At 45.7% G+C, this 26,965-nt stretch overlaps 1 protein-coding gene across 1 annotated transcript in view; it reads right to left on the reverse strand.

Moving 5' to 3' along the window:
• LOC134957795 (calcium-activated chloride channel regulator 1-like) overlaps window positions 1-26,965 on the reverse strand; it is a 98,934-nt gene that overhangs the window by 13,887 nt on the left and 58,082 nt on the right. The window contains exons 8-11 of the mRNA XM_063939963.1: window positions 21,231-21,455; window positions 19,768-19,945; window positions 8,222-8,328; window positions 5,274-5,495 (exon numbers count right to left, since the gene is read on the reverse strand). Coding sequence (XP_063796033.1) covers window positions 5,274-5,495; window positions 8,222-8,328; window positions 19,768-19,945; window positions 21,231-21,455 — 732 coding nt within the window. The remainder of the gene's footprint in view (window positions 1-5,273; window positions 5,496-8,221; window positions 8,329-19,767; window positions 19,946-21,230; window positions 21,456-26,965) is intronic.

Genomic DNA, 26,965 nt, shown 5'->3' on the forward strand with positions numbered 1-26,965 from the left:
ATTGTCATCATTAGTATGGCCACTTGCACCGGACACATAATAGGTTAATGAAATCTTCCAGAAATAGGCGTTCCTTTTCCATATGCACGATTAAAGGGCCCCATACACTTACGCAACATGCATGTCCATCTGACATGTCGCAGGCGATCACCGGGGGGCAGGATCGCCCAAGATACATTGGATGCTGTCCTTTTGCATACGATGTATCTTGGGCGTTCCCAGCCATGCCTGCGGGATTTGACATGATTGAATGTGCAGCACATTCAATCTGGAGTATCCGATCCAATGCTCACGGGAACGCGCATCGAATCGGAAACACCTTCAAAATGCCAGATTTCACCTGATATATTTGGCCGAATGCCCGAAACTGGATGGAATCGGGCATTATCTTGCTAGTGTATGGGGCCCTTAAGACTCGCACAGAGCTTTACATACACACCCAAAACATTCCCATCAGAAATAGCCCCTTGATACTCACCACCCAGTTACTACCTAGATTGCCTACTTCACAGTGGTCTTTGTTCGCACATGAAGCTGCACTCACACACACACACACCATACATGCATCTTTGGATACATTGTACACCATGGTGCGTGCAGGGCCGTCTCTACAGAAGTGTGGGCTCTCAGGCAAAGCAGTGCACAGGGGCCCCTACTGGCAGTTATGGTAGATGTGATTCATGGGAGTGGGGTTGCTATCATCGCTCGTGGTGATGTCAGGAGGGATAGGAGGTGTGTGTGCAATCAGCGGTGTCTGGGGGCAGGTCCTGGTGACGGTGATGTCTGGGAGGGAGGAGGGGGGGGGCTGGTGGGTTCTATCGCCGGAGATGTTTGTGGTGAATGTGTGTGCTACCAGCAGCATCGGTGTTCAGGGAGAGGGCGGGGTGCTGGCGGTGGCAGTGCTGAAGTCCGGGCATCGGTGGTTTAGGGAGAGGGTGGGGGGGGGTTCGGTCAATGCTCATTAAGTCCAATGCAAGAGACGGTTCTGGGCACCTTGTTTTCAGATTGTGAAGTATGTGTATGTAGTGGGGGTTATCCCTGATAGATTTTGAATAACAGTATTGTACAGTTATAATAGTGCCTCCACCCAAGCCTCAAAGGTTATGTTCCCCAGGAGTAGGCTTGGGACAATCCCCTTGGAAACAGTCAATCCGCTACACCAAATTATCAAGTACATATTGTGTAACTGCAATTACAGTAGCATAAGTATAAAACACAGAGAAAACAAAAACATAGTTTTATTTCTCAGGAACCCTTCTTAGTCCTAAGCAAGAAAAAAAGGCATTTGTTTCCCCCAGCACCCTTAATGATAACATTATCATGTGGCTCCTTGCTGGTTAATCTTAGACCCAGATTGGGGTAATGGAGGTGTGAGGTGTGGTGCTTCTGGACTGGCTGAGCTGGATGGCCTTAGTGTGGCATACCTTTACATTCTATTAACACTTTTCACTTATTCATTTTTTAACACTATTTCTCTATTTTAATTGCATTTCATTTTTGTATCACTTTCTCTATAGCTTCGGCTTCCTAAATACTCATTTATTACCACTATAGTTTTTTCACTGGTATGCTACGCTGGGCTTTCTGGCTTATGCTGGTGTTTTGGGGTGCCACACCCTGCACCTAGATATAGCGCTAGGGACCCCAAATATACAGAGACGCCTTGATGCGGCTTTGGGGCTTATTCACACATTTGCGCAAATATGTGTAACGAAGATCTCTGAATTCTATTATTATTATGTGAGATTTATATCTGGTTACGGTTATCATTCAGGGTGCTGGGGGAAACAAATGCCTTTTTTTCTTGCTTAGAAATACCCCTCCCTTTCGAGCACCTGAATGATATCACTAAGCTAATTGAGCATCTACCAATATATATACCCTTCTTAGTCCTGCAATACTTTAAATAAAACTACAGGTTAGGCAGATATTGATAATAATCATAACATGTTACTAACACTGCAATGACATTGGTACCTTCTATAGCAATTTTCTTTTAACGATAGATTCACTCTGCATGTAACCTCCCAAATCTAAATCTCCATTACTACTAAATGACTAAATTCCAACAAGACTATTTTGTTCACCTTACATGGGCTAATTTACTATCTTATTCACAGCTAACTAGCTGCACAGCCTACTGCTGGAAATTTCTTTCACCCAGTTCACGTCCCTCAACTCTCTGCGTACACATCATATCAATAAAGCAACTGTACAGTAAGTATCAAAATATTCAATCTCAAAATATTTGAATATACAGTTTATCCCCTTTCACTTGTAACATCTGAGGTCATCCTGAGCTGTTTCCAAGGTAAAGAGGGGTAGATGTATTAAGCCTGGAGAAGGCGTAAGGAAGTGATAAACAAATGATAAGTGCAATGTGATAAATGTCCCAGCCAATCAGCTCCTAACTGTCAATTTACATATTAAAGCTGATTGGCTGGTGCTTTTATCACCTTGCACTTATCACTGGTTTATCACTTCCTTATGCCTTCTCCAGGTTAATACATCTGCCCCAAAGTGTCATGATCCAGGCTATTTCTAGGAGGAATAGGCCTTTTAATATCAATGTATGTGATATCAAGATATCGGATTTCTGTATCAATATATTTTGTATTAAGAAACATATCTGTGTATGACACCTGGTTTGAGAGTTAATTGCCTTGCAGTGTTTACGCAGGCACACCAGGGGTCCACTAATTGTAGATTCAGTGAGGTGTCTAGTGTCTGGCACTGAGCTAGTTAAAGAACAGAAAGGTAGGGAGATGGGTGTATTCAAATGTATAATTACCTCTTCAATGTTCACTATTCAAGGTTTACCTATTCTCCTTCAATGTTCAGTGTTCATTCTGCATGAGGCTATCGAAGGATACAGATGATCCATAAATCGCCAACGGGAGGTCTCATCCCATAACTGTTGATCCATAGAGACTGGATTGGTTTGTTTTGGTTATTTACCTATTTTTATTTTATTTTAAATTGTATTTACGTGTGTAACTTTCCAACTATTATATTCTTGTAACTTCCTTTTTCTGTAACAATAAGCTTTGAAGCTTTCACTTGGATTAAAAATCTAAGTGCCGCTAAACCACTATTCACAGCCGGCACGGGTCTGTGGTCCCATCCAGAACGTTACTTGAGGTTTGGAGTATTACCGGGGATTATGTTTTAAAGCATGTGGTATTAAACCCACAGCGCAATGCATTTTGGTACGAGCATCAGCGTTGTGTTTTTAACAGATGTGTTATGCTTTTATGAATTAAATTGATATTGCACTAAGGAACGCCCCCTCTGTCTCTTTTCCTACATGTCTTTCTCCCGTGGGATTCCCGGACATTTGTGATGGCGGGGGCATAGCGGTCCTGCATAAAGAAGGACATTAGTGCACCCACTCTCTCCAGCTTGGAGGAGTTGTGGCTTGAAGTCTGATTGTTAAAGACTGTTCATTATATAATTGTTCTTACTGAGCACTCCTGATTATTATTTTTAAAAAGATATATATATATATTATGGCTGATATTGTGTCCTAATTTGCCAGCCGTTTTCAATAAGTAACTGCTCTTATTAGTGGTGCAGGTACTAAGCCCTTCGGACTTCCTCCAGTCAGCACCGTTCTCTGGCTACTCCCCCACATACAGCTACCAACAGCTATTGGTGGCAGGCTCAGTTCTTAGGGCCAGAGGCTACAAGCTGATCATCTCAGTGATGTCTGCTCCCCCCAGTGCTGTGGATGCTCCATCACCTCAGGCCATTACCTCAGGAGCTGCTTCCAGTTTCCCCTCGCCAGAAATAGAGGAGTTGGCAGGACTCTACCTGTCCAGTCATTTACCTCAGTCCAACTGCCAACGGTCTCTGCCTCAGTGCTATTTATAGCTTTTCTTTGGTTGCCATGGGCACCTTCAAATCAGCCCACAGCCAATCACAAAATGGACACTCCCACTTTAACCCTCTCACTACTGTCTAAATCCCAGCACTTGGGGCTTCTGGCTAGCTGTAGAAAGCTGACATTTACATGTATAGTGCCCCTGCTTCAATGTTAAATATTAAAGTTCAGTACATCTCTTTTTTGCTCAAATGAAAAGTCCTTTCCTGCTTATTTTAAATATTAATATAATAATAGTAACAGTCCATAACACGCACCTGTACATATTCTAAATGATATATATGGGTTTGTTTTTTTTTAATACATTCTCTATAATCCCTTATTTTACACTGGATAAAGGTAACTATTGCTAAAAGGTGGTTACATGTAGGAGGCTGAGAACTAAGCCCTATGGGGGGTCATTCCAAGTTGATCGCTCGCTAGCAGTTTTTAGCAGCCGTGCAAACGCTATGCCGCCGCCCACTGGGAGTGTATTTTAGCTTAGCAGAAGTGCGAACGTTTTTATCGCAGAGCGCCTGCAAAAAAAAAATTGTGTCGTTTCAGAGTAGCTCAAAACCTACTCAGCGCTTGCGATCTTTTCAGACAATTCAGTTCCGGAGTTTATGTCACAAACCCGCCCAGCGTTAGCCCAGCCACGCCTGCATTTTCCCTGGCATGCCTGCGATTTCCCTGGCACGCCTGCGTTTTTCCCAACACTCCCTGAAAACGGTCAGTTGCCACCTAGAAATGCCCACTTCATGTCAATCACTCTGCGTCAACCAGTGCGACTGAAATGCATCGCTAGACCCTGTGCAAAACTGCATCATTCGTTGTGCCCGTATGTCGCGCGTGCGCATTGCGCCACATGCGCAGAACTGCCATTTTTTAGCCTGATTCGCTGCGCTGCAAACAAATGCAGCTAGCGATCAACTCGGAATGACCCCCTATATACAGATGTATCCTTGTTCATCACACCTGCGAGTATTCATGAGTGCGACTAGATTTTCACGAGGCATGTCCAAGTTAGCAGCACGATACACAGGAAATGCACTATGCGATCGCAGTTGTGAATATTCGTACCCGAGTGTGACTAATTGTTGCTGCAATGCGTGCACAAATGCAAACACATCTCAGAAAAGATTAGCATGGCTACATATGTATGTTAACACAGATGAAGAAAACAATATAGCAGCTCCATGCAGTTAGAATAACCCCTCCCTTTCATGTGCCTGAAACGTATTACTAGATTTATGGAGCCGCTACCTTTTTATATTGCAGCGCCAAATAGTTTTTAAATTAATATATGAAGGGAAGACAAGACACCTGGGTGGTATGAACTATATTTATATGTTTAGTTGAAAAAGAGATTTTGCAAATTCATTATATTTTCACTTTAAATTTGGTACTATACCTCTGCAGTGCCTGGGATCATTAGACGAGCCGACTTTGAGAGCGGATCACTCACAAACTGGTCATTTATATAGGCTTTCCCTTTTGGATCTGTTAGCTTGATAGTTGGAATTGCACTGGTCCATGTCACCAAAAAGAAAGTGTCATTCCCTATGGTATTGTCGATGGTAACTTTGCCAGTCAGACATTTATTTTGTTGTATTATTGATGCAGTGCTCTCAATCTGTTCAAGAAAGAAAAACAAGTTTAGCATGATCTAAAATATACCTCCCCTCCCCCTCAGCCTTGTAACGGCAAATAAAGCGCAGAAGACAATGCTAGCAAGCTCAGATCTTGATAATATAAAACAAATGCAATTACATTGTATGGTGGTGGGGGTGGTCTATTATCCTGACCCCTACCTCCAATGCAGGATATAGTCACAGTGGGCCAGATTCAATTAGACAAGGTTAATTACGCAGTCTAATTAATCTTTCGGGCCTATTCAATTAGAGCACGCACCTAACGAAGATTTTGTTTGAGCCTGAGAGAGGCTTGAACAGAAATCTGCATTAAATGCCTGGATTGCAGGTGCTGCAAATGTGTTAACCCATAGCTTTGGGAATTTATCTCAGATTCTATGGGGTAAATTTACTAAGATGGGAGTTCTATTGAAGACGGGATGTTGCCCATAGCAACCAATCAGATTCTACTTCTCATTTGTCTAGCACCTTCTAGAAGATAGTACCTGGAATCTGATTGGTTGCTATGGGCAACATCCCATCTTAAATAGAACTCACATCTTAGTAAATTTACCCCCATATGTTAAGGCAAATTAGCGGGTAATTTACTGGGTGAGGAAAAGGGACTGTAATGTAATAGCCCAGGGCATTAATGACCGATGCTACCACCTTTTTCCTGGTACGTTAAATTACAGCTTCTCATTGAATCCAGCCTAATATCTCCTGCATTATAAGCTGCAGCAGTTTACCTTAATTTACGTGAAAACCATGTTAAAACTGCAGTTTCCCTTGATAGGAAAGATAAGTTTGGTAAAAAGGACACTTAGGGCCGTATTCAAATGTGCGCTCCCCCATCCCGGCCGCATTCTAATGTTACTGCCGACAGGCGCGACAAGATCATTTCCTCCCGGAGGTAATGAGCTGAAATGCGTGTAAAGAGACCCGTTTGGGGCGCCCAAATGGATCTCTTTATGATCACGCCCATTACTGTACTGTACTGGGCGTGATAGTGGCGAAAACGGGGGACATTTGAATATCGCCACAATCTCCCGTCACTTTAGACGGGAGATAGGGGGCGCATTAACATTTGAATCCGGCCCTTAGAATTGAGTGCATTTCACGTACTGTAATTTATGCTGCACACACACACACACACACACACACACACACACACACACACACACACACAAAAAATCACATTTACGAGTCTGAGTTACAAACTTCTCCTCGCTGATATGTTTTTGTTTTTTTGCAAATAGATTGAAAGCTGCAAGATAAGAGAATCTCCCTGGAATGTACCTGAATACATTGGTAAATGAGGGTGTGAATGGTGTTGTCCATGTTTTATTTAACAGAATTTTCTCATGGCACACCACTGGTCTCAGCATTCCCTATATATAAGAGCATAGTGCTCTATTAGGGAATTGAGCCCTAATCCTATGTTAGGCCCTGAACAGCTGGGGCTGAGTTACACTATAACAGGGGACCCAACACTTTGGGGGTTATTTAGAGTTGTTAGCAAACCAAAATATTTATCAATTGGGCAAAACCATGTTGCACTGCAGGTGGGGCAGGTGTAACATGTGCAGAAAGAGTTAGATTTGGGTGGCTTATATTGTTTCTGTGCAGGGTAAATACTGGCTGTTTTATTTTTACACTGCAATTTAGATTTCAGTTTGAAAATACCCCACCCAAATCGAACTCTCTCTGCACATGTTACATCTGCTCCACCTGCAGTGCAGCATGATTTTGCCCAATTGATAACTTTTTTGGTTTGCTAACAACTCTGAATAACTCCATTTGAGTTTAATTTCTTGTAGCTTGACCTAACCAGCTTATCATGACCTAATGCTGTTAGTGGCTTTTCGTGGATTTTATTTTTTATTTTTATTTTTTGGGGGGAGGGCGGGGGGTTAAAAAAGTAAAAAAGATGTGGAGGGCTTTAGAGTGATGGCTGTTTTTTTGTTTTTTTTTACACTACCAAGGTCCTTTAGCCATGAACTTTGCTAATGTTGAAAAAACAAAGAAATAATATGAAATAAATGAAAAAAAAAAGCATAAGCATCATTTTAAAACCCTTTCAATGCTCCTCCCCTCCCCCCCAAAAAATCCAACAAACAAAAAAACCAACAACAACAACAAGAGAAAATCAACTTGATACTGGCACCAACACTAGCAGCATGGGCTGGTAGCAGCAATTGCAACTGTGCTGTTTGAGCACCTGTGACAAATAAGCTGTCTGGCAGGTTTATCTGCTGCTGTTTTACCTCTTCACACATATACCCCTTTTACACCGCCAGCTTTGAACACGGGTTCACATGAGCGCGCAGAACCCGTGTTGCTGTTTGGTGTAAAAGGGCCTAGTTGGAATAATCCGGTATTCCAACTCGGGTAGGTTGCAGGGTTGAACACGGATTCAACCCGGCTCGCTGTGCTGTGTAAACGGGAGCCGGGTTGATGCGACTCGTTTCCCGTTCACTCTGTGTGGACGGGCGGCGCTTAGAGATCATGTGATTTCCAAGCACCGCCCCGGCGCGTCACTGCTGACGTCACCATGTGCCGGGTTGGAAACAGCGTTTGCGAGGGGCCTGAGGTGGGTCGCAGCCGGGAAGAACCCGTGTCAGGCTCCCGGGTGCGAACCGCCTCATTCAACAATATAAAAGAGGTAAAACAGAGGCACAAATACACAGTCATAAATACGTCACCTGCTTTACATGTTACAACATACCTGAACAGACTGTTGTATGTCATCTCCACTGCTGGATTTGATCAGACTAAAGGAGTCAATCAAACCATTTGCATCAACCTGATCTGATGCATAAAGTTGTAAACCACCTGTGAGCAAAATTAAATTAGTTAATTTAAAATCATGTTGAAAAAAAAATGATTCAATTATAAATAGTATGCTAATACTGCATAACAAACATATGGAAAAGTGCAATGAAAAATGATTTAACTGTGAGACAGTGAGATGATACAGCGACTTGTGATTGGTTCTCCCACTCATCCTCCCCCCATCAATTAAAAGTAATAAACTAAATTGATTTGATGGTTCTATATTACAGAACTGCAGAGCCCAGGATACCCGGCTATATGTAGCAACTCCACGGGGCTCTCACTGACGTGGACGATATGAAAAAAAAATATTGGGCCTAATTCAAAGCTGATCGTAGATGTGCTAAATTTAGCACATCTACGATATGCGGGAGGACGCCCAGCACCGAGCTAGTCCGCCCTGCATGTCTGGACCTCCCCCCTCACCCTTCCCCGCACAGGTACAAAAGCATCGCACAGCGGCGATGCTTTTGTACCTGACAAGTAGCTCCCTGCCAGCGCAGCTCCTTCGCGCTGGCAGGGGGCTAACCGCCACAACCCCGGTTCGCACGCAGCCGCCGCGGCCCGTCCCCCCAAAGGCCCGGACATGCCTCCGTTGACCCGCCCCGCCCACCATTGGCCCCGCACCGCAACAGCCTCTGCCTGTCAGCGATGCAGTCTGAATTACCCCCATTGTGCAGGTAGCTGGGCGGCTTTAAACAAATGCTTCTGTCAGTTTGTATAAGGGTGCCACTATATATATATATATATATATATATGTACATATATATATACATATATATATATATTTATATACAAAATATATGACAATGTACTTCAAAACCCACATGCCCTAATGAACATTAATTTCAATTATTCAACCCATTATACCACTTTATCTCCTCATTATTATATCTCTTTTCAGCCAAAAACCTGGCCAACTCGGGTCAGACCCTGTTTACACTGCACCTTGGACCTGGGTTACCTGGGTTATTGCCAGGTTATAGCCCCATTTACCCTGAACCCGTGTCTGTCCTGCATGTCACTCACTTGATGCATATTCAGCTATTTTTCTCTATCGTCCTAAGTGGATGCTGGGGTTCCTGAAAGGACCATGGGGAATAGCGGCTCCGCAGGAGACAGGGCACAAAAAAGTAAAGCTTTACTAGGTCAGGTGGTGTGCACTGGCTCCTCCCCCTATGACCCTCCTCCAGACTCCAGTTAGATTTTGTGCCCGAACGAGAAGGGTGCAATCTAGGTGGCTCTCCTAAAGAGCTGCTTAGAGAAAGTTTAGTTTAGGTTTTTTTCTTTACAGTGAGTCCTGCTGGCAACAGGATCACTGCAACGTGGGACTTAGGGGGAAAGTAGTAAACTCACCTGCATGCAGAGTGGATTTGCTGCTTGGCTACTGGACACCATTAGCTCCAGAGGGATCGAACACAGGCCCAGCCGTGGAGTCCGGTCCCGGAGCCGCGCCGCCGACCCCCTTGCAGATGCTGAAGCGTGAAGAGGTCCGGAAACCGGCGGCTGAAGACTCCTCAGTCTTCATAAGGTAGCGCACAGCACTGCAGCTGTGCGCCATTTTCCTCTCAGCACACTTCACTGGGCAGTCACTGAGGGTGCAGAGCGCTGGGGGGGGGCGCTCTGAGAGGCAAATATAAACCTTATACAAGGCTAAAAATACCTCACATATAGCCCATAGGGGCTATATGGAGATATTTAACCCCTGCCTGACTGGAAAAATAGCGGGAGAAGAACCCGCCGAAAAAGGGGCGGGGCCTATCTCCTCAGCACACGGCGCCATTTTCTGTCACAGCTCCGCTGGTCAGAACGGCTCCCAGGTCTCTCCCCTGCACTGCACTACAGAAACAGGGTAAAACAGAGAGGGGGGGCACATTAATGGCTATATATATATATATTAAAGCAGCTATAAGGGAGCACTTAATATAAGGATATCCCTTGTATATATAGCGCTTTGTGGTGTGTGCTGGCAGACTCTCCCTCTGTCTCCCCAAAAGGGCTAGTGGGTCCTGTCTTCATTAGAGCATTCCCTGTGAGTTTGCGGTGTGTGTCGGTACGTGGTGTCGACATGTATGAGGACGATATTGGTGTGGAGGCGGAGCAATTGCCAAATATGCAGATGTCACCCCCCAGGGGGTCGACACCAGAATGGATGCCTTTATTTGTGGAATTACGTGATGGTTTATCTTCCCTTAAACAGTCAGTTGAGGACATGAGGCGGCCGGACAATCAATTAATGCCTGTCCAGGCGCCTCAAACACCGTCAGGGGCTGTAAAACGCCCTTTGCCTCAGTCGGTCGACACAGACCCAGACACGGGCACTGATTCCAGTGACGACGGTAGAAATTCAAACGTATTTTCCAGTAGGGCCACACGTTATATGATTTTGGCAATGAAGGAGACGTTACATTTAGCTGATACTACAGATACCGTAAAACAGGGTATTATGTATGGTGTGAAAAAACTACAAACAGTTTTTCCTGAATCAGAAGAATTAAATGACGTGTGTGATGAAGCGTGGGTTGCTCCTGATAAAAAGTTGATAATTTCAAAAAAGTTATTGGCATTATACCCTTTCCCGCCAGAGGTTAGGGCGCGCTGGGAAACACCCCCTAAGGTGGACAAGGCGCTCACACGCTTATCCAAACAAGTGGCGTTACCCTCTCCTGAGACGGCCGCACTTAAGGATCCATCAGATAGAAAGATGGAAGTTATTCAAAAGAATATATACACACATGCAGGTGTTATACTACGACCAGCTATAGCAACTGCCTGGATGTGCAGTGCTGGAGTAGTTTGGTCAGAATCCCTGATTGAAAATATTGATACCCTAGATAGGGACAATGTTTTACTGTCGTTAGAACAAATAAAGGATGCATTTATCTATATGCGTGATGCACAGAGGGATATTTGCACACTGGCATCTCGGGTGAGTGCTATGTCCATTTCAGCCAGAAGAGCCTTATGGACACGACAGTGGACAGGCGATGCGGATTCAAAACGTCACATGGAGGTTTTGCCGTATAAAGGGGAGGAGTTATTTGGAGTTGGTCTATCAGACTTGGTGGCCACGGCTACTGCCGGGAAATCCACTTTTTTACCTCAAGTCACTCCCCAACAGAGAAAGGCACCGACCTTTCAACCGCAGCCTTTTCGCTCCTACAAAAATAAGAGAGCAAAGGGCTTGTCGTACCTGCCACGAGGCAGAGGAAGAGGGAAGAGACACCAACAGGCAGCTCCTTCCCAGGAACAGAAGCCCTCCCCGGCTCCTGCAAAAACCTCAGCATGACGCTGGGGCCTCTCAAGCGGACTCGGGGACAGTGGGGGGCCGTCTCAAAAATTACAGCGCGCAGTGGGCTCACTCGCAGGTAGACCCCTGGATCCTGCAGATAATATCTCAGGGGTACAGGTTGGAATTAGAGACGGATCCTCCTCATCGTTTCCTGAAGTCTGCCTTACCAACCGTCTCTTCCGAAAGGGAGAGGGTGTTGGAAGCCATTCACAAGCTGTACGCTCAGCAGGTGATAGTCAAAGTACCCCTATTACAACAAGGAAAGGGGTATTATTCCACTCTATTTGTGGTACCGAAGCCGGATGGCTCGGTAAGGCCTATTCTAAATCTGAAGTCCTTGAACCTCTACATAAAAAAGTTCAAGTTCAAGATGGAGTCACTCAGAGCAGTGATAGCGAACCTGGAAGAAGGGGACTTTATGGTATCCTTGGACATCAAGGATGCGTATCTACACGTTCCGATTTACCCCGCACACCAGGGGTACCTCAGGTTCATTGTTCAAAACTGTCACTATCAGTTTCAGACGCTGCCGTTCGGATTGTCCACGGCGCCTCGGGTCTTTACCAAGGTAATGGCCGAGATGATGATTCTTCTTCGAAGAAAAGGCGTATTAGTTATCCCATACTTGGACGATCTCCTAATAAGGGCAAGGTCCAGAGAACAGCTGGAGACAGCTTTAGCACTATCTCAAGAGGTGCTAAGACAACACGGGTGGATTCTGAATATTCCAAAATCCCATTTAATCCCGACAACTCGTCTGCTGTTCCTAGGAATGATTCTGGACACGGTTCAGAAAAAGGTTTTCCTTCCAGAGGAAAAAGCCAAGGAGTTATCCGATCTGGTCAGGAACCTCCTAAAACCAGGAAAAGTGTCAGTACATCAATGCACAAGAGTCCTGGGAAAAATGGTGGCTTCTTACGAAGCAATTCCATTCGGCAGATTCCATGCAAGAATATTCCAAAGGGATCTGTTGGACAAATGGTCAGGGTCGCATCTGCAGATGCACCTGCGAATAACCCTGTCACCAAAGACAAGGGTGTCACTTCTGTGGTGGTTGCAGAAGGCTCACCTATTAGAAGGCCGCAGATTCGGCATTCAGGATTGGATCCTGGTGACCACGGACGCCAGCCTGAGAGACTGGGGAGCAGTCACACAAGGAAGAAACTTCCAGGGAGTATGGACGAGTCTGGAAAAGTCTCTTCACATAAACATTCTGGAACTAAGAGCAATCTACAATGCTCTAAGCCAGGCGGAACTTCTCCTGCAAGGAAAGCCGGTGTTGATTCAGTCGGACAACATCACGGCGGTCGCCCATGTAAACAGGCAGGGCGGCACAAGAAGCAGGAGTGCAATGGCAGAAGCTGCCAAGATTCTTCGCTGGGCGGAGAATCACGTGATAGCACTGTCAGCAGTGTTCATCCCGGGCGTGGACAACTGGGAAGCAGACTTCCTCAGCAGACACGATCTTCATCCGGGAGAGTGGGGTCTACATCCAGAAGTCTTCAACATGTTAATAGACCGTTGGGAAAGACCAATTGTAGACATGATGGCGTCTCGCCTCAACAAGAAACTGGACAAATATTGCGCCAGGTCAAGAGATCCACAGGCAATAGCTGTGGACGCACTGGTAACTCCTTGGGTGTACCAGTCAGTGTATGTGTTTCCTCCTCTGCCGCTCATACCAAAGGTATTGAAGATCATACGGCAAAGAAGAGTAAGAACAATACTAGTGGTTCCGGATTGGCCGAGAAGGACTTGGTATCCGGAACTTCAAGAGATGCTCACGGACGAACCGTGGCCTCTACCTCTGAGAAGGGACCTGCTACAGCAGGGTCCCTGTCTTTTTCAAGACTTACCGCGGCTGCGTTTGACGGCATGGCGGTTGAACGCCAGATCCTAAAAGGGAAAGGCATTCCAGAAGAAGTCATTCCTACCTTGATTAAGGCACGGAAGGAAGTCACCGTGAAACATTATCACCGCATTTGGCGAAAATATGTAGCGTGGTGCGAGGATCGGAGGGTTCCGACGGAGGAATTCCAACTGGGTCGTTTCCTACATTTCCTGCAATCAGGATTATCTATGGGTCTCAAATTGGGATCCATTAAGGTTCAAATTTCGGCCCTGTCAATATTCTTCCAAAAAGAATTGGCCTCTGTCCCTGAGGTCCAGACTTTTGTCAAGGGAGTACTGCATATACAGCCTCCTGTGGTGCCTCCGGTGGCACCGTGGGATCTAAATGTAGTTTTAGATTTCCTCAAATCCCATTGGTTTGAACCATTGAAAAAGGTGGATTTGAAATATCTCACATTGAAAGTGACTATGTTACTAGCCCTGGCCTCTGCCAGGAGAGTATCTGAATTGGCGGCTTTATCTTATAAAAGTCCTTATCTAATCTTCCATTCGGATAGGGCAGAACTGCGGACTCGTCCGCATTTTCTCCCTAAAGTGGTATCAGCATTTCATCTGAACCAACCTATTGTGGTGCCTGCGGCCACTAGCGACTTGGAGGACTCCAAGTTGTTGGACGTTGTCAGAGCCTTAAAAATATACATTGCAAGGACGGCTGGAGTCAGAAAATCTGACTCGCTGTTTATATTGTATGCACCCAACAAGTTGGGCGCACCTGCTTCTAAGCAGTCGATTGCTCGTTGGATTTGTAACACAATTCAACTTGCACATTCTGTGGCAGGCCTGCCACAGCCTAAAACTGTAAAAGCCCACTCCACAAGGAAGGTGGGCTCATCTTGGGCGGCTGCCCGAGGGGTCTCGGCATTACAACTCTGCCGAGCAGCTACGTGGTCGGGGGAGAACACGTTTGTAAAATTTTACAAATTTGATACCCTGGCAAAGGAGGACCTGGAGTTCTCTCATTCGGTGCTGCAGAGTCATCCGCACTCTCCCGCCCGTTTGGGAGCTTTGGTATAATCCCCATGGTCCTTTCAGGAACCCCAGCATCCACTTAGGACGATAGAGAAAATAAGAATTTACTTACCGATAATTCTATTTCTCGGAGTCCGTAGTGGATGCTGGGCGCCCATCCCAAGTGCGGATTATCTGCAATACTTGTACATAGTTATTGTTAACTAATTCGGGTTATTGTTAAGGAGCCATCTTTAAGAGGCCCTTTCTGTTGTCATACTGTTAACTGGGTTTAGATCACAAGTTGTACGGTGTGATTGGTGTGGCTGGTATGAGTCTTACCCGGGATTCAAAATGCCTCCCTTATTGTGTATGCTCGTCCGGGCACAGTACCTAACTGGAGTCTGGAGGAGGGTCATAGGGGGAGGAGCCAGTGCACACCACCTGACCTAGTAAAGCTTTACTTTTTTGTGCCCTGTCTCCTGCGGAGCCGCTATTCCCCATGGTCCTTTCAGGAACCCCAGCATCCACTACGGACTCCGAGAAATAGAATTATCGGTAAGTAAATTCTTATTTTAAGCTTAACCTGAGTTGGATAACCCAGGTCATACCGTTTACACTGCATCGTTACCTCGGTCCTTCCGGGTTCCACTGTGATAGTCCCTCAATGCAAGTTATTTTTCTATAACCCTTTTACATCGAGCTGTGACCTGGGTAGACCCAGTAATATCCCGGGTCATTGTAGCAATGGAAAAGGGGTGTAAGTGATTTTCAGTTGTTGAGGCTCAGACTGACATATCCAGGCAAAAGAAGCCTGTTTGGGAATCCAGAGGAAAACACTGCAGCACTAGTCTGCAGCAGGGGTTAAAGTGAGCCGGAACGGGGCATTCCGTCTCCTCCGGCTCACCTAACCCGATGTGTACCTGGTGGCGCAGGGAGATGCCGGGCGCCCGCTGAGATTGTGTTACCAGCGGGCGCCCGGCTCCCTCTGCACAGCGGAGCGGCGGAAGCCGGTGGCAGGAGCTCACTACTGAGCTCCGGCTTCCGGCTCTGACAGTGTGCGTTATGTGAGATACGTCTCTCCCATAGTGCTGAGGAGCGGACACCGGAAAGACCACAGAGGTCGGATGCGGGAGTGGGGCTTGGTGAGTATGGTGTTTCCCCCCCCCCCACACACATATGTATGTGTATTAGCGGCACTTCTACTGGGGGCAAACTACAAGGGGGCAAGCTACTGGGGGGCTAACTACTGGGGACTAACTACAAGGTGGCAAGCTACTGGGGGCAAGCTACAAGGGGGCAAGCTACAAGGGGGCAAACTAATGGGGGGCAAACTACAAGAGGGCAAGCTACTGGGGGGCTAACTACTGGGGGGCTAACTACAAGGGAGCAAGCTACTGGTGGGCTAACTACAAGGGGCAAAGCTACTGGGGGCAAATTACAAGGGGCAAGCTACTGGGGGCAAATTACAAGGGGGCAAGCTACAAGATGGCAAGCTACTGGGGGCAAACTACAAGGGGACTAACTACAAGGGGGCAAACTACTGAGGGCAAACTACAGGGGCGCATTACTACTGGGGGCATAACTACAGGTGCATTACTACTGTGGGCATTACTATAGGGGCTAAACTACTGGGGGCATTACTACTTGGGGGCATTACTACAGGGGGCAAAACTACAAGGGGGCAAGCTATTGGGGGCAAACTACAAAGGTGCAAGCTAATGGGGGGCTAGCTACTGGGGGCTAACTACAAGGGGGCAAACTTCAAGGGGGCAAGCTACTGGAGGCAAACTACAAGGGGGCTAACTACTAGGGGCAAACTACAGGGGTGCATTACTACTGGGGGCATAACTATAGGGGCATTACTGCTGGTGACATTACTGCTGGGAGCATTACTACTGGGGGCAAAACTACAGGGGCACATTACTACTGGGGGCATATCTACAGGGACATTACTACAGGGGGCATTATTACTGGGGGCTTAACTACAGAGGTGCATTACTACTGGGGGCATAACTACAGGGGCATTACTACAGGGGGGCATAACTACTGGGGACATAACTGCTGGGGGCATTACTACTTGGGGCATTACTACTGGGGGTAAAACTCCAAGGGGGCAAACTACAAGGGGGCAAGCTACTGGGGGCAAAGGTGCAAGCTATTGGGGGGCTAGCTACTGGGGGCTAACTACAAGGGGGCAAGCTACTGGGGGGAAACTACAAGGGGGCAAGCTACTGGGGGAAAACTACAAGGGGGCAAGCTACTGGGGGCTAACTACAAGGGGGCAAGCTACTGGGGGCAAACTACAAGGGGGCAAGCTACTGGGGGAAAACTACAAGGGGGCAAGCTACTGGGGGCAAACTACAAGGGGGCTAACTACTGGGGGCAAACTACAGGGATGCATTACTACTGGGGGCATAACTACAGGGGCACATTACTACTGGGGGCATAACTACAGGGGCATTACTGCTGGGGACAATACTGCTGGGGGCATTACTACTGGGGGCAAAACTACAGGGGGCAAAACTACAGGGGGCAAACTACAAGGGGGATAAACTACTGGGGGCAAACTACAGGGGTGCATTACTACTGGGGGCATAACTATAGGGGCATTACTGCTGGGGACATTACTGCTGGGAGCATTACTACTGGGGGCAAAACTACAGGGGTGCATTACTACTGGGGGCAAGCTACTGGGGGCAAACTGCAAAGGTGCAAGCTATTGGGGGGCTAGCTACTGGGGGCTAACTACAAGGGGGCAAGCTACTGGGGGCAAACTACAAGGGAGCAAGCTACTGGGGGCAAACTACAAGGCGGCAAGCTACTGGGAGCAAAATACAAGGGGGCTAACTACTGGGGGCAAACTACAAGGGGGATAACTACTGGGGGCAAACTACAGAGGTGCATTACTACTGGGGACATTACTACTGGGGGCATAACTACAGGGGCGCATTACTACTGGGGGCATTACTGCTGAGGACATTACTGCTGGGAGCATTACTACTGGGGGCAAAACTAAGGGGCGCATTACTACTGGGGGCATAACTACAGGGGCATTACTACTGGGGCCATAACTACAGGGGCATCATTACTGGGGGCAAACTACAAGATGGCAAGCTACTGGGGGCAAACTACAGGGGCACATTACTACTGGTGGCATAACTACAGGGGCATTACTACTGGGGGCATTACTACAGGGGCATTATTACTGGGGGCATTACTACTGGGGGCATTACTACTGGGGGCATTATTACTTGGGGGCATTACTACAGGGGGGCATTACTACTGGGGGCAAAACTACAAGTGGCAAACTACAAGGGGGCAAGCTACTGGGGCAAACTACAAAGGTGCAAGCTACTGAGGGGCTAGCTACTGGGGGCTAACTACAAGGGGGCAAGCTACTGGGGGCAAACTACAAGGGGGCAATCTACTGGGGGCAAACTACAAGGGGGCAAGCTACTGCGGGAAAACTACAAGGGGACAAGCTACTGGGGACAAACTACAAGGGGGCTAACTACTGGGGGCAAACTACAGGGGTGCATTACTACTGGGGGCATAACTACAGGGGCACATTACTACTGGGGGCATAACTACAGGGGCATTACTGCTGGGGGCATTACTACAGGGGGCAAAACTACAGGGGGCAAACTACAAGGGGGATAAACTACTGGGGGCATAACTACAGAGGCTAAACTACTGGGGGCATTACTACTTGGGGGCAAACTACACGGGGCTAAACTACAGGGGCTAAACTACTGGGGGCTAAACTACTGGGGGCATAACTGCAAGGGCTAAACTACAGGGGGCATTAACACTGGGGGCTAAACTACATGAGGACTAAACTACAGGGGCTAAACTACTGGGGGGCATTACCATTGGGAGGCTAAACTAAAGGGGGGGTAAACTACTGGGGTCATAACTGCAGGGGCATTACCACTGGGGGCTAAACTACTGGGGGCATAACTACAGGGGGCTAAACGACTGGGGGCATAACTACAGGCGACATTACTACTGGGGGCAATACTACACAGGGGCATTACCTAATGGGGGCACTACTAATGAAGGCATTGTAAAGGGGGCAATTCATAAAGGGCATCACTCCTGGGGACATAAGGGGCACTACTACTAGGGGCATTGCATAAGTGGCACCACTACTATGGACTCTGCATAAGGGGCACTACCACTGTGGGCACTACCAGTACAGTGGACATTGCATAAGGAGCACTACTACTGTGGGCATTGTATAAGGGGCGCTGCTGCTGTGGGCATTGTGTATTACGTGGTGCTACTACTATGGCCATTATGTGTATTAGGGGTGCTACTACTGTGGCCATTATTACTATTGTGTGACCATGCCCCTTGCTTTTTGAGACCACGTCCCTTTTTTGGGGTGCGCGCCTACAGCGCGCGCAATACCTTTATTATATGGGCGCCAGGGGGAGGGGGGGGGGGTGAGTTCCATTACCTCTCTAGGACTACTTTAAGAGCTGGTCTGCAGATGTAAGTAATTGCCTTCTAGTAGGTAAGTGGCTACTTAAGCCTCAGCCATCTTGCATTTATCCAGCCACAGATCCACAGCTAAAGGATTGCAAGTCACTTTGCTTAAGGATTGTAAGGATTCACATAATTTCTGGACTGGTAATTATCCCTAACGGGAAATGGCTCAATTGAACTGATAGCATATCTTTGGGGCTTAGGGACATATGTACTAAGCCTAGAAAAGTGATAAGGTGCAGAGTGATAAACTAGGAACCAAACAGATCCTGTAATTTTTCAAATAGGGCCTGTGATATGGCAGTTAGAAGCTGATTAGCTGGTACTTCATCACTCCACACTTTATCACTTTTTAATGCTTAGTACATCTGGCCCTTAAGCAGTATATTTACATGAGTGAACTAACCAGAGTGGAATTGCCTGCCTATATAATATTGTGGCTATAAACATGAATTTATCTGTTTTCATTTGTTGATGTTTGCATATGGAACTTTTTTTGGTTTTAAATTATATTTTAATAAATGTTGAACATTTGTTCCTACCAGCTGCCCCATTATATTTATTTAATGTGCAATACACATCATATATTTATACATTAACAGATTATTTTTATCTCACTAGGAAGGGGGCTAGATAAAGGAGGGTGACCTGTTCTCCCAGTATTATGCAAGTGTGGATTGCCTCTATAATTTCATGAATAGAAATGATTCCATGCAATGCAATACATTCACATTGGTTCAATCAGCTGCCATCATGGATAAAGATGTGCCTAATTAGACAGTCACATAACCCACCTGTCATGCTTGATAACTCTTCCAATGCTTTATCAGCACTGTTTCCTAGAGCGACAGTGTGAATAATCGCTCCACTGTTCTTTACTTCACCAAAACAGTTGCTAATACCACCGTCCTCTCCATCTGTTAACAATACAATTTCTGTGCCATATGTGTTTCCATCAATAGCTTTGTTGACCTGCACAAACAACATAAGTACCAACATTCATTATCAAATACCATATTTTTGTTTTATGCCTTGCTGCAAAGAATACATCTGGTTTGGGGTGTTATGATGTTAGAAATTGATTTCTGCAAGAGAGAAACATCAATTGAAGATCCCACTATCACTCAGCAATGGCCGCCAACTTTCTTATTCAGCTCAACCTATCGACCAAATTATATTACCGCTAGCTAGGATGCTGAGTTTACCATCCAGCTGTGCAGTAGGAGGAGGATGGTCTTTCAGACATCTCTCCATTTGGTGGTGCAAATATAAATAACTTCCCTTTATTATAGTTCCCTATTACCCAGTTATTGTATATCTATGTTCCAGCTGATTACCTAAATTGTTATTGAATTTCAATAGCAATCCAGGTACTCATCTGGAACACAGATATACAATTTACTCATGTCCTAACCTCAGCTATTAGTATTGGACCTCCCTTGCTTTGTTTCTGCCCTGGCCCTGGATTGTACTTTGACTTTGCTTGTCTGTCATCAGTCCTGACCTCGGACTGAGTACTTACTATTCTTGTCTGCTATTAGTATGTAACCTCAGTAGTACTGGATGTGCTATTCTACCCTTTATCCTCAGTCCAGCAGTATCATGCACCTAATGTGTCCACTGAATACCACATGGACCACTTTCCAGTGTTATGTCCAGTATATAACTCATGTCCAGTATATAACTCAGTAGGCAATATATTTGTAATTGAAGACCTGGGAGCATCCAAGTACTGGTAAGCATATACAGCTTTAAAAAGTATAGGTAGGGTAAGATTTCACAAAATAGTTATAGGTTGCTCAATAACTCTTTACTGGTGTTGATTGTAACATCTGGTATCATTTGGTAAATAGTCACATTATGTTTGCCTACTTTTTGGACTTCCCCTCAACAACAAATCACACAGCTGTATTCATTACAGGCTTAGCATAGAGAATATGCATAAGTATTTGTTGAAACACAATAACAGTGACATTTTAATGAATTGCATGCAGGAAATAGGAAATAAAATAAAAAAAATATATGCCCTATTTGTGTTGTGACTTGGTCTTAATATCTTAAAATATATATATATATTTTTTTTGGGGGGGTGGTTGCGTCTGTATCATTTTGTTTAGAGCTACAGTATCTCAACAGTCTAACTGCTTAGTGGACCTTTTGAGCAAGTGCTATTAGAATGTGGTATCAGATACAGGCATTGGCACTAAGGTAAGGCATTAACATTTTTCCCTAAAAAAATCTATTGGAAAAACAGTACCTCAAATCCTGTGCGAACTCCAGCACATATGTTTGTACCACCAGTAGCTGCCTGTGGCAGAAACTTTTTAAGCTTTTCACGCTGAAAGGTGTCAACAATCTTGACTAGTGGGGTCATAATTTTTGCATCAGTGGAGAAAGTGACAATTCCAACGCTCGATCCAGATTCAACAATTTGCATGATGTAAACTTCAGAGGCTTGGTACAAGCGGGAGATTCGTTCAAGCTGCATAGTAAAAGGGACAATTTTACATTTTTAAAAAGTTATTTAAATAAGGACAACATAATAATAATAATAATAATAATGTAAATTTCACAAACAATACATTTTAGCATGGTAATATTATATACTTGCATTGTACTAAGCTTAAATCATTGTGAAATACTGAAGAGCAGTTTGTTGAAATGTTTTAAATGTTTTGTAAAAAAAAACCTAGCTGTTCTACCCATTCTTCGCACAGGAGTTTCTGATTTTCACGGTTGTAAATATAAATGAGTGTTAAAAATTTGGTAAATCTATAGAGAAAGAAACTTGAGACGTCTTAATGTAAGTAAATATTAATCCATGATTCTTGGCGTTACCCGAGGAGCACCCGTAGCAGATATGATAAAAAGTGACAGGACCATTTTTGTAGTTTATTAAATTGTACACACTAGAGGTGCAATCCAAAGATTGATCTTATTGTCCGTTTGGGCGTTATAGTTCACGCAACGCAAGCCACCCATCGGTACTGTAATTATGTCATTATGTCAACACCCTGTTCATCCCCTTAGGGGAGGTTTATTAAAATTCTAATTACATAGTTTTCCTATTTCCCACCTGAAAATACCCATATTAGATTTCAGCTACCTAACATATCGCAATTAAGAGAATTAGTGATGAGTCAGTGAGTGAGTGAGAGATACGGTAAAAAGTGACAGGACCATTTTTGTAGTTTATGAAATGCTACACACTGGAGGTGCAATCCAAATTTCTCTTACGTCCTAGAGGATGCTGGGGTCCAATTTAGTACCATGGGGTATAGACGGGTCCGCAGGAGCCTTCGGCACTTTAAGACTTTTTAACAGTGTGAACTGGCTCCTCCCTCTATGCCCCTCCTCCAGACCTCAGTTTAGAAAATGTGCCCAGGAGACTGGAAGCACACTAGTGGAGCTCTACAAAGTTCTGATAGAAAAAGACTTTGTTAGGTTTTTTTTATTTTACAGGGAAGCTACTGGCAAAAGTTTCCCTGCTTCGTGGGACTTAGGGGGGGAAGTAGGAACCAACTTCTCAAATAGTTCAATGGCTCTGCTTCCGCTGACAGAACACCATTAGCTTCTGAAGGGTACTGAACACAGCCCAAGCCTGGATGCTGCTCACTCCCACAGCACTGCTGCCACCCCCTAACAGAGCCAGAAGTCAGAAGGCTGGTGAGTATTTACCGGAGGCCTGCACAGAGAGGTTCTCCGGTCATCGTTGGTGGCAAAAGGTACAGCGCAGCGGCGGGAAGCTGCGTGAGCATGCATCTCAAAACACACACAGGGTGCAGGGCGCGGAGGGGGGTGCCCTGAGCTGCATGGAAAATCCTTACTCTCACTGGCAAAACAGTAAATACATGTATAGCCTCCGATTTAAAAACCCCAGCCAGTATAAAAATCATTGTTGCTGAGGCAGGAAGGCAGAGCTTCTCCTCAGACTTGCCAGACACTCACTCAGTGCCATTTTCTCATGCAGGGTCACAGAGAAAAGCTGACAGACACTGTTCCTCCTCATAACAACGCTGAAACAAGTACCAGGGTGTTATAGAGGGGGGGGGGGGGGGGGAGTGTTTATTACATTAGGTGAGCGTTCCTAATATTGAAATAAAACGCTGAAGGTTTTGTATAATAAATATACACATACAATTCTCTTAATATACGGTGCAGTGTGTGAGCTGGCAAATCTCTCTGCGTTTCTCTGACAGAATTTAGTGTGGGTTTGTTACCGATAGCTCCCCTGTATGATTGTGGTGTGAAAGTGCACGGTTGTGACATGTCAGACAATGGAGAGAGCTCTTCCCCTGAGGAAGCCATTTTAGATACGCAGGAGTGTAATGTGGTAGCCCTTCCCTCACAGAAGGAGCCAGAGTGGATGAGAAAATTACAAAGTAATATGTCACAGCTTTCTAGAAAATTCTCAGAGTCTGAACAACAGACAAAATACTGGAGAAAGTCAGTGGAGGATGTACTATTTGCTGATCCCTCCACGTCATCCACACGGGACCCCTCAAGTTCCCAAAAAAGGTCACTTGCGCAGATTATGCAAGGTGACACAGACACAGATTCCGACATGGGTATCGACACTGGGGATTTGAAAGGGGTGGACCCCAAGTTATCAAAAAGCATTCAATGTATGATAATTGCTATTAGGGAGGTGTTAGAGATTACAGAAACAACACCTGAACCTGAGGAAAAGGCTTATTTTAATTTAAATAAAATGCAGGTGATAACTTTTCCTCCTTCAAAGGAATTAAATACATTCTTTGAAAAATCCTGGTCTAACCCAGAAAAGAAATGTAATATTCCTAGGAGAATACATTTAGCGTACCCTTTCCCTGAGGAAGACAGGACAAGATGGGAGTAACCCCCCATGGTAGACACCTCAGTTTCTAGGTTGTCTAAGAAAATCATTTTACCTGCCCCAGGGTCGGCTTCATTAAAGGAGCCTGCTGACCGTACGTTAGAGACAACCTTAAAGTCCCTTTACATGGGAAATGGTCTTAACTCTCGGTCACATAAAGGATTCTGCAGGATACTTGGTGGAAGCTATGAAGGAGATTGGTTTATTAGGTTCCAAATCCTCAGCTATGGCGGTTTCAGCTCCCAGAGCACTGTGGATTCGCCAGTGGAATGCAGATGCAGAATCAAAAAGGAATATTGAAGCGCTCCCCTACAAATGTGAGGCGCTATTTGGGGACAAGCTGGATGCCATGATTTCGACGACTACCTCAGGTAAATCAGCATTTCTCCTTTCTGCAGCGGCACCTGCAAAGAAAGCATGTCATTCGCATACGATGCAGTCCTTTTGGCCCAACAAAACAAAAAAGCCAAAGATACCCCCTTCTTCGCTGGAAGAGGGCGGGGAAGAGGTAGGAAACCTACAACAACATCAGGATCGCAGGAGCAGAAGTCAGCCGCTGCTCCTGCTAAAAACACAGCATGACGCTGGGGCTTCCCTACAGGAGTCCGCTCAGGTGGGGGCACGTCTACAACTCTTCAGCCAGATCTGGGTACAATCAGATCTGGATACTACAAATAGTATCCCAAGGTTACTAATTAGAGTTTCAAGATCTCCCCCCATGCCGATTTTTCAAATCAGCCTTACCAGTTTCTGTTCCAGACAGAAGAAATTTACTGGAAGCAATACAGAAATTATGTCAGGAAAAAGTAATTACCTTGGTTCCTGGGCTACAACAGGAAAAAGGATTTTATTCAAGCCTGTTTGTGGTACCGAAGCCAGACGGCTCGGTCAGACCGATTTTAAACCTAAAATCGCTGAAACTTTATCTAAAAAAGTTCAAATTCAAGATGGAGTCCCTGAGAGCAGTAATCTCCAGTTTGGAAGAAAAGGAATTTATGGGGTCAGTGGACATCAAGGATGCTTATTTGCATGTTCCCATTTACTCTCCACATCAATCATATCTGAGATTTGCGGTTCAGGACTGCCACTACCAGTTCCAGACATTGCCATTTGGACTCTCCACGGCACCGAGAGTATTCACCAAGGTGATGGCGGAGATGATGGTTCTCCTTTGCAAGAAAGGAGTCAACATAATTCCTTACCTGGACAATCTCCTGATAAAAGCGAGATCCAGGGAGAAGTTAGTGCAAAACATTGCACTATCCCTGACGGTGCTTCAACAGCACGGTTGGATCATAAACCTTCCAAAATCACAATTGGAACTGACAACGAGGTTATCATTTCTGGGAATGATACTGGACACCGAGGTACAGAAAGTATTTCTATCGGTGGAAAAGGCTCTGGTGATCCAGAGGATGGTCAAACAAATTTTGAAACCAGCACGCGTGTTGATTCATCAGTGTATCCGCCTGCTGGGGAAGATGGTAGCGGCCTACGAGGATCTACAATATGGCCGATTCTGCGCCAGGGTGTTCCAGTGGGATCTACTGGACAAGTGGTCCGGATCGCATCTACACATGCACCAGAGGATTCTCCTGTCAACAAAAGCCAGAATCTCGCTCCTGTGGTGGCTACAAAGTCCTCACCTCCTGGAGGGACGTAGGTTTGGGATTCAAGCCTGGATCCTAGTAACCACAGATGCAAGTCTCTGAGGTTGGGGAGCAGTCACGCAAGGGGAAAGCTTCCAAGGAAGAGGGTCAAGTCAAGAAACACTTCTTCACATAAACATTCTGGAATTGAGGGCCGTTTACAACAGCCTTCTACAAGTGGCGCATCTTCTTCAAGGTCATCCCATACAGATCCAGTCGGACAATGTAACAGCAGTAGCTTACATAAACCGTCAGGGAGTAACGAAAAGCAGAGCGGCAATGGCAGAGGTGACAAAAATACTCCTATGGGCAGAAAGACATGCAAGAGCTCTGTCAGCAATCTTCATTCTGGGAGTGGACAACTGGGAAGCAGACTTCCTCAGCAGACACGATCTCTATCCAGGAGAATGGGGCCTCCACCAAGAAGTCTTTGCAGAGGTGGCAAGTCGTTGGGGTGTTCCTCAAGTAGACATGATGGCATCTCGTCTCAACAAAAAGCTTCTGAGATATTGTTCCAGGTCGAGAGACCCACAAGCAATAGCAGTGGATGCACTAGCGACCCAGTGGGAGCTCCATTCGGTGTATGTGTTCCCTCCACTTCCACTAATTCCGAATATTCTCAAGATCATAAGAACAAAAGTTCGGGCAATTCTCATTGTCCCAGACTGGCCAAGGAGGGCTTAGTATCCAGATTTTCAGTAGTTACTGATAGAAGATCCTCTGCCTCTTCCTCATCGCGAGGACCTGCTTCTCCAGGGGCTGTTGGTTTATCAAGACTTACCGCGGCTACGTTTGACGGCATGGCTGTTGAGCGCCAGAACCTAGCCCGAAAGGGTATTCCCAACGAAGTCATTCCCACACTTATTCAGGCCAGGAGTAACGTCTAGACCACAGGTTGTCAAACTCGGTCCTCAGGACCCTACACAGTGCATGTTTTGCAGGTCTCCTCACAGAATCACAAGTGAAATAATTTGCTCCACCTGTGGACCTTTTAAAATGTGTCAGTGAATAATGAATACACCTGTGCACTTGCTGGGTTACCTGCAAAACATGCACTGTGTGGAGTCCTGAGGACCGAGTTCGAGAACCACTGGTCTAGACATTACCATTGTATTTGGAGAAAATAGGTATCTTGGTGTGAATCCAAGAATGGTCCTGAGGTGGAGTTTCAATTAGGACGTCTTCTCCTATTTCTACAGGCTGGTGTGGATGCAGGTTTAGATTGGGTTATATCAAAGTCCAAATTTCGGCCTTGTCTATTTTCTTTCAGAAACAGTTGGCTACCCTTCCAGAGGTTCAGACGTTCGTGAAAGGGGTTCTGCGCACCCAACCACCATTTGTGCCTCCTGCGGCACCATGGGATCTTAACGTGGTGTTGCAGTTCCTTAAATCAGATTGGTTTGAACCTCTGCAAGAGGTTGAGTTAAGGTTTCTCACTTGGAAAGTGGTCATGCTGCACACAATGGCAAGCTGCTCAATCAGATTGTG

Source organism: Pseudophryne corroboree, chromosome 9 (genome assembly GCF_028390025.1).
Source record: "Pseudophryne corroboree isolate aPseCor3 chromosome 9, aPseCor3.hap2, whole genome shotgun sequence".
NCBI classification, from domain to species: domain Eukaryota; kingdom Metazoa; phylum Chordata; class Amphibia; order Anura; family Myobatrachidae; genus Pseudophryne; species Pseudophryne corroboree.